The 9332-nt window shown below is 41.1% G+C and overlaps 1 protein-coding gene across 1 annotated transcript in view; it reads left to right on the top strand.

Annotated features, from left to right (window-relative positions):
* The window catches only part of vwa5b1 (von Willebrand factor A domain containing 5B1), a 210734-nt gene that overhangs the window by 9081 nt on the left and 192321 nt on the right, over positions 1-9332 (top strand). Inside the window, exon 2 of the mRNA XM_043675431.1 lies at positions 6486-6715. Coding sequence (XP_043531366.1) covers positions 6577-6715 — 139 coding nt within the window. The 5' untranslated portion in view covers positions 6486-6576. The remainder of the gene's footprint in view (positions 1-6485; positions 6716-9332) is intronic.

Below are 9332 nucleotides of genomic sequence, written 5' to 3'. Positions count from 1 at the left end.
GCTGAACAAAGAGACCTTGGAGTGCAGGTTCATAGCTCCTTGAAAGTGGAGTCGCAGGTCGATAGGATAGTGAAGGCAGCGTTTGGTATGCTTTCTTTTAGTGGTCAGAGTATTGAGTACAGGAGTTGGGAGGTCATGTTGCGGCTGTACAGGACATTAGGCCACTGTTGGAATATTGCGTGTAATTCTGGTCTCCTTCGTATCGGAAAGATGTTGTGAAACTTGAAAGGGTTCAGAAAAGATTTACAAGGATGTTGCCAGGGTTGGAGAATTTGAGCTATAGAGAGATGCTGAACAGGCTGGGGCTGTTTTCCCTGGAGCGTCGGAGGCTGAGGGGTGACCTTATAGAGGTTTACAAAATTATGAGGGTCATGGATAGGATAAATAGACAAAGTCTTTTTCCCTGAGATCGGGGAGTTCAGAACTAGAGGGCAGAGGTTCAGGGTGAGAGGGGAAAGATATAAAAGAGACCTAAGGGGCAACATTTTCATGCAGAGGGTGGTACGTGTATGGAATGAGCTGCCAGAGGATATGGTGGAGGCTGGTACAATTGCAACATTTAAGAGGCATTTGGATGGGTATATGAATGGGAAGGATTTGGAGGGATATGGGCCGGGTGCTGGCAGGTGGGACTAGATTAGGTTGGGATATCTGGTCGGCGTGGACAGGTTGGACCGAAGGGTCTGTTTCCATGCTGTACATCTCTATGACTCTATGGCTCTATGACCTGGCATTGAATTAGGGACCGGAAAAGACAATAGCAGAAATAGCCTTATTACTTCTGCAAAGTCCTCCTCACTAACATTTGGGGTGCCTGTGACAAATTTGGGAGAGCTATCTCTAGACTAGTCAATCAACTGTCTGACATATTCATACTCACGGAATCATACCTTACAGACAATGTCCCAGACACTACCATCACCATTCCTGGATATGTCCTGTCCCACTGGCAGGATAGACCCAGCAGAGGTGAGAGCATAGTGGTGTACAGTTGGGAGGCAGTTATCTTGGGAGTCCTGAACAGTGACTCCTGACCACATGAAGTCTCATGGCTTCAAGTTAAACATGGGCAAGAAAATGTCTTGCTGATAACCATGTACTGTCCTCCCTCAGCTGATGTTGAACAATATTTGGAGGGAGCACTGAGGATGGTGAAGGGTAAATCTGTACTCTGGGTAGAAGATTTCAAAATTCCTCACTAGGAATGGCTTGGCAGCAGCACAACTGATTGAGCTGGTCATGTCCTAAAGAAGCATGTCCTAAAGAACAGGCTGTTAGATTGGGTCTGTAGCATGTGGCGAGGGAACCAGTAAGAGGGAAAAACATACTTAACCACATCCTTACCAATCTGCTAGCTGCAGATGCATCTGTCCATAACGTTATCTTTAAGAGTGGCCAGCATCACATTAGGTATAATCTCCATTGTGTTGTGTGGTACTATCACCGTGCTAAATGGGACAGACTTCAAACAGATCTAGCAGCTCAAGATTGGGCATCCATGAGGCGCTGTGGGCCATCAACAACAGCAGAATTGTACTTCAACTCAATCTGCAATCTCATGGCCTGGCACATACCCCACTCAACCATTACCATCATGTAAGAAAATCTACCCTGCTTCAATGGAGAATGGAGGAGAGCACACCAGGAGCAGTTCGAGACATTACTAAAAATGAGGTGTCAACCTGGTGAAGCCACCAAACAGGACTACTTGCATGCCAAACAGCATAACCAGCAAGTGATAGACAGAGCTAAAATCCTACAAACAATGGGTTGGTTCTAAGCTCTGCAGGCTTTCCACAGCTAGTCATGAATGGTGGTGGACAATTAACCAATTCAATAAAGAAGGGTGGAAAGGTGCCACAAATATCCTCGTACTCAAAGGTGGATGAGCCCAAGACATCAGTGCAAAAGAAAAGGCTGAAGCATTCACAGCGATCATCAGACAGAAGTGTGGATGATCTCTCTTGGCCTCCTCCAGTGGTCCCCAGCATCACAGATACCAGTCTTCAGCCAATTTGATTCACTCCACAAAATGTCAAGAAATGGTTTGAGGCACTGAATACTGAAAAGGCTGTGGGCCCTGACAACATTCCAGCAATAGTACTGTAGACTGGTGCTCCAGAACTTGCCACTCCCACATCCAAGCTCTTCCAGTCCAGTTACAACAACGGCATCTATCCAACAATGGGTCTGTACATAAAAAGCAGGACAAATCTAAACTAGCTAATTACCACCCTATCAGTCTACTTTCAATCATTAGTAAAGTGATGGAAGGTGTCACCAAAGTGCTATCAAGCAGCACCTGCTCAGCAATAACCTGCTCAGTCACGCCCAGTTTGGGTTCCGTCAGAGCCACTAAGCTCATGACCTTTTTACAACCTTGATTCAGACATGGACAATAGACCTAAATTCCAGAGGGGAGAGTGACAGCCCTTGACATCAAGGCTGCATTCGACCGAGTGTGGCATCAAGGAACCCTAGCAAAACTGGAATCAATGGGTATTCAGGGGCCAGACTCTCCACAAGATAGATCATACCTGGTACATAAGAAGATGGTTGTGGTTTTTGGAGGTCAGCCATCTCAACTCCAGGATATCTCTGCAGGAGTTCCTCAGGGTAGTGTCCAAGACCCAACCATCTTCAGCTGCTTCATCAATGACCTTCCCTCCTGCAGAAGGTGAGAAGTGGGGATGTTCACTGATGGTTGCACAATGTTCAGCACCATTCATGATTCTTCAGATACTGAAGCAGTCCATATTCAAATGCAATAAGATCTGGACAATGTCCAGGCTTGGGCTGACAAGTGCCAAGTAACATTTGCGACACACAAATGTGAGGCTATGATCACGTCCAATAGGAATTAGATTAAGAATTAGCTTTACTGTCTCTTGTACTCAAATTAGTACCTTGAAAAGTTTACAAGTTATCACTTACAGAGCCATCACAGGTACAAAGGTACCTAGATACAGATTCAAAGTACAAATTCTTAGGGAAAGAAAATTAAGAAAATATAGAAATAAAAAGAGTCTAGCATTATAGATCATAGGAACAAATTAGAAATATAGAGAAATAAAAAGTTCAAAATAACAGTCCTTCCAACTCAGTTCACACCAGTACCTAGCCTCTAGTCCATGCTGGGCTTCACCTTGATGCTCTTGAAGATGAAGGCCACTCTGGAATCATCTCAAGGCTAGAAGTCCATGCTAAGGCCACACTGGATGGAAAAACCGCCACGCTGAGTCACCAAGAGACTGCTATATCAGGCTGGGACACTGCCATGAAGGGCAAGAAGACCACCATGATGGACCGAGACAATCACTGAATGCCCTACTATCAATATCTTTGGGGTTACCATTGAAACTGAACTGGACCCACCACACAAACACACTGGGAACAAGAACAGGTCAGAGGCTGGGAATATTTGGCAAGCAAATCACCTCCTGACTCCTCAAAGCCTGTCCATCATCTACAAGGCACAAGTCAGGAGTGTGATGGAATACTCCCTACTTACCTGGATGGGTGCAGCTCCAACAACATTCAGGAAACTTGATGCATCCACCACTAAGCAACCTGGTTGATTGGCATCACATCTACAAATATTCACTCCCTCCACCACCGACGCTTACTAGCACAATGTGCACTATCACTAAAGTTCCTCAGACAGCACCTTCCAAACTCATGACCATTTCCATCTAGAAGGACAAAGGCAGCAGATTTTTGGTAACAGTATTACCTGCAAGTTCTCCTGCAAGCCACTCACCATCCTGACTAGGAAAAATAACACTGTCCTTTCAACATTGCTGTAGTTGTTTGCAGATGGTGTAGTCATTGTGCTGCAATTATGTACTATTGATGTCTGTGGATTGATCCTCATAAATTAACATGAACTGCTACCAGAAGCTATGAAAGTGCATTGAGCACCAATCTAGAGAGACTTCCAAATACATACAAGAAGGTAACATTATGGACATTAATGAAGAACCTGCTAACCACAAAAAAAAAGCCTCTTTGCCTGTGCTGCTAAAGTGACCTCCATAGATTTTCTTTTCTCTCTCCATCCCACTATGTCCCAGTGTTTACCCTGTTTCTGCAGCTGAGTTGCAAAGAGCTAACTGTAGTGTGGACCCTATTTTCCCTGGAGGTTTTGGGGTGCTGATTCTGGGGTACTCGAATCCAGATAAGCCAATGAACCGTTTGAGTCATAGATTTATGGAGGTCTACAACACAAAAAAAGGTTATTTGGCTCATTGAGTCTATGCTGGTCAGAAACATCCACCTAACTATTCTAAACCTATTTGCACACACCAAACTCCGGTGTTTTGATTTTGATAACTATTAATCCAAACACTAGGGATAATTCATGTCCATCTGTGGGATCTTTCATGTCCATCTGAGAGGGCAGATGGAACCTCCAAAAGGAAATACTTCTAATATTGCAGTACTCATTCAGTACTGTATTGGAGTGTCAGTTTTGGTTTTGTCCTCAATTCCTGAACTGATAATTGAATGAGAGGCAAAGATACTATCAACTTGACCAGGACTGGCAGAGATGACTGAACCTATAAATATCATATTGTAATTTTTTACATCCAGCTACACTGCTTACAACACTTGAATTCTGAAGAAGGGTGACTGGACCCAAAATGTTAACTCTGCCTTCTCTGCACAGATTCTGCTAGACCTCCTGAGTTTTTCCAGCAATTTCTGATTTTGGTTATAACACTAGCTATCTTAGAAAAATTAGCAAAGGTTAGATACTTAAAAGTCACTCAGCAGAATTCCTGTTGGAGTCCAATCAATAATGATAACAGAATGAAATGTGTGAGCATTGAAACAGAGTTTGCAGAGTGGCCAGAATCCACACACTACCAATCTGCCTCTTAAAAATTCCCATTCATGAAATCTCAAAATAATTTAGTATATTGAAACCAGAGAATCAATTGAGATATAAGTGAATGTTTTTATTACTTTTTAATAATTACGATTCTTAGTGTTTAACCTGTTCTATATAAACTGCCAGTTTTCAAATATTTTGAAGAGACTAAGAGGTCTCAGCCCATAACCACCATGTGCTCTGACAGTGTAAGAACTAATATATGGATGTAGTCCAAGGTGATTCTACATAACCTCAAGTTTCAGTTTAATAAGCACTCAGTTTTTGAATCTTCCATTTGTAAATAATTAACAGGAAAAAAATCTTCTTAACATTTCTTTAGCTTTGAAGAAGTTTATTCTGCAGCATCTTTGATTTTCTTTTGAGACCCTTTACTGCTTCACTTTAAGTTTGTAACTACAAAGTGTGGTATAATTAATCCAGTGAGACTGGTGTGTAACTGCTCACATAATATGATACACAGGGTGGATCAGAAAGTAACAAGGTAGGCAGCACAGGAGCATGCCTGGCTAGATCAGACTAGAATGAGCTATCAGGATCACATATAAACTTTAAACTCAGAATAAGATGTCAGTAACAATTCAATACAGTCCTGACTTTTTGTTTGGTTATGCTTTCTACTCATTTGCCAAACCCACACCACTGCCTCAAACCCTGACTTCCCTCATTTCTTCCTCCGAACTCTGGTCTCCCACTCTACACGTTTCTTTTAAAAGACTATCATCTAAATCAAACATTATGATAGCTGGGTCAAAGTTCACGATTTTCCTTCCAAACAACCCTGTGGGTTGACACCACAGATTATGACAGTTCAAAAAGCAGCTCCCATCACATTCAAAAGGACAATTAGGTGGTATGTACTGATTGTAATGAGGACACCCAAGTGGACCTCATAGGATAAGTGTTCCCTGATTTTGGCTGTTAATCTGGTCCAATCGGGGAGCCCTGGCTGTCAGATATAAACAGGAATGTCAGAGGTCTGTTCACTCTGAGAGCTGGCTCCGATGAAACTGGACCAGGGTCAAGTAATATGCACATATAAATAAAGGGTGACTTGGTGATGGGATACCAACCTCTCTGGAGTTATTTCAGGATGGACAATAAATTCCAGACTCACTAGAAATGCCCAAACCCTAAGCAGGAACAAATATAAATAACACAAATCCAGAATATTTGTTAGACAACAAAAGTTGTTTCACTAAAATCATGAAGAAAGGAACTCCAGCAATACTTTGGAGGAAGGTACTGTATAAAACATGCCTTTGTTAGTTTTAAAGTGTTGCAACTTCAGTTTCAGTAGAAGTTGCCATGTTTTTCATATCTATCTAACATAAAATTAGGATGTGATACAAAGTTCACATGTTCAATAGTGTTTTAAGGTTTCCTACAAATATTGTGAAAGTTGATTATGTCTAAAAATTGCAGTAGTGGCATACATTGTGGTAATTAATTGGAGGTTGCATTGTGTTTGATTCTCAATTAATTTTCTATGATTGTTTCAACTGATTGTCCTGTCGTCTGTGCCAGTGGTATAATGTTTATTCAGATGATGACAATATTTTCTTTCATAGGTTTTCTTTTTCTCCATCAGGTTAGAGCAAATTAAGCAGCTTTGGACATTGCTGTTTATATGTGTGTGTCTACTTGTGTACCTGCACACAAAAGGTAAATGCTCCAACAAAATGCCAGGGCTTATTAACCGACATAACAATCTCAATCTGCCATTAAAAGCATCTGAAGTCACATCTTGTATGATAGGCTACAGCCTGGGAATGTCAGCATCTTTAGTTTATACCAACATGGATGATCATCCTGTTGAAGGTATGTGGTCATTAATTATAAAATATAATGTGATTGAAACAGAATTACAAATTTTAATAATTCACTTGACACTAAAATGTTACTAAAATGGAGTATATAGCTGGTAGCATCAACAACAAATATTAATGTCCCTCGGTAGTAGACATGTAAAACATAACTTTGGGAAGTGTTCGATGGAAGGATTGAATTTTTGAGGCTACTGCTTTTCAAACTTCATTAAATCTTGATTCTCTACCTTTCCAGTTTCTAATTTCTAAGGCTCTATTTTCCCCAACCTACCTGCATCCTGCTATTCTCCTTTTTAAAAAGCTCCCTACATGGTGAAAATAGCAACTGATACAGTAACAAGATGGTACTCTGCTCACTGACACCTTACAGGTTGAAACTCAGAGGGCTAAATGCTTCATTTGCCACAGAAATGAACCCCTGTCAACTGCCACTAACTTGTTGCTTTATCAGTAGAGTATTTTCTCAATTGCTTGTTGGGAGGAGAAAGACAAAGCAATGGGGGACGGTGGGGGACAGCAGCCAATAGTGGAATAGTCCAGTGTCACTGTTCCTGTGCTAGAGTACCGGTTATAAATTCACCAAGAGTAAAACAGCAATGTGAAAGTGGAACTTTCATTTGTAGCAAATTTAAGCAAAATAAAATTTTGCAACAAAAAAAACAAGGAGGAAGAGAACATGCAACAACATAATTGCAGGTTTAGAAGATTTGTAATGTATCATGCTGGCATGGAAAATTAAGATCTTTAGGTGGAGAAAATGTGAAGGCGTTAGGGAGCAGAAAAAGTTCATGAAAATAGTTTGAGGGATGAGTAGTTTCAGTTGAGAAGATAGATTGGAGAAATTGGGACAATGTTCCTTGGAGAAAAGAAGATTATGAGTAGATCTGATTGAAGTATTCAATATAATAAAAGATCTGGATTGGATACATAGGGAGATACTGTTTCCAATTTGTTGTAAGTCTACCTTGCCTGAAAGAGACATTATCTGTAAGGACTCCAGGTGCTGTGAATAAACATTGCTATATCTCTGCCTGTCAGTCATTCTAACTGGACTATGCCAGCTGTATACACAGAAACCATTTGCTCTGCTATAACAACATACTATATTTTGTTGTCTTAAATAAACTAAGTCATGGAGCTCATAAATCTTCAATAAGTGATTGATTAACTGACCACTATTAAGAACCAAAGCTCACAGATTTAAAGCAATTATCAAAGGAAAAGTGAAATAAAAAAAAACTTCTTAGCACAGCTAGGGATTAACATTGGGAAAGCACGACTTGTACATATGGTGGAGTTAGGTTCAAATCAAACCATACAAAAGGAAATTAGACTATTATCTGGTATGGAAAAATACACAGGGTTATCGGGTGAAAATGGGAGCATGGCATAAACTGAATTGGTATTTGGAAAGCCAGTACAGACATGATGGATATAGTCCATTTGGAGCAGAATTCCATGAAAAAACAAATGAGATTTCTTTGGTTAAAAGGACATAACACTGTTGGATTAATCTAGAGAAGAAGAGTTTAAGGAATAGAGAGGATCATGATTTTTATACTTGATTAAAATTCTGTTAGAAGCAAAAAGAGGACACAAGACAGATTCATCTTTACTAAAGTGCAACCATTCAAAGAATGGGTTGAGGTTAGAATGGCATAAAGAAGCAGCGGTCTTTATTCAACATCACATAATCTTCGCTCAACTGATTTCAATAGAAACTGACCATGTTCTACCAAAGGTGACATGTTGCTAGGGTACATCTTTGGTGCATACTACATTACTGTCTAGGTGACTCGGTCATATCCATAAATCCTAAATTCTTTTATTAACTCTAAACTGCTAAGAAACATTGATGATTTGAACAAGAGCAGAAGGTCATAGAGTCATAGAGATGTACAGCATGGAAACAGACCCTTCGGACCAACTCATCCATATCGGCCAGATATCCCAACCCAATCTAGTCCCACCTGCCAGCACCCAGCCATCATCCCTCCAAACCCTTCCTATTCATATACCCATCCAAATGCCTCTTAAATGTTGTAATTGTACCAGCCTCCACCACTTCCTCTGGCAGCTCATTCCATACACGTACCACCCTCTGTATGAAAAAGTTGCCCCATTGGTCTCTTTTACATCTTTCTCCTCTCACTCTAAACCTAAGCCCTCTGTGTTCTGGACTCCCCAACCCCAGGGAAATGACTTTGCCTATTTACCCTATCCATGCCACTCATAATTTTGCAAACCTCTAGAAGGTCACCCCTCAGCCTCCGACGCTCCAGGGAAAACAGCCCCAGCCTGTTCAGTCTCTCTCTATAGCTCAAATCCTCCAACCCTGGCAACATCCTTGTAAATCTTTTATGAACCCTTTCAAGTTTCACAACATATTTCCGATAGGAAGGAGACCAGAATTGCACACAATATTCCAAAAGTGGCCTAACTAATGGCCTGTACAGCTGCAACATGACCTCCCAACTCCTGTACTCAATACACTGACCAATAAAGGAAAGCATACCAAATGCCTTCTTCACTATCCTATCTACCTGCGACTCCACTTTCAAGAAGCTATGAACCTGCACTCCAAGGTCTCTTTGTTCAGCAACACTCCC

This window comes from Chiloscyllium plagiosum, chromosome 34 (assembly GCF_004010195.1).
Source record: "Chiloscyllium plagiosum isolate BGI_BamShark_2017 chromosome 34, ASM401019v2, whole genome shotgun sequence".
Lineage (NCBI taxonomy): Eukaryota > Metazoa > Chordata > Chondrichthyes > Orectolobiformes > Hemiscylliidae > Chiloscyllium > Chiloscyllium plagiosum.
This window is presented reverse-complemented; position numbering and strand designations above follow the sequence as displayed.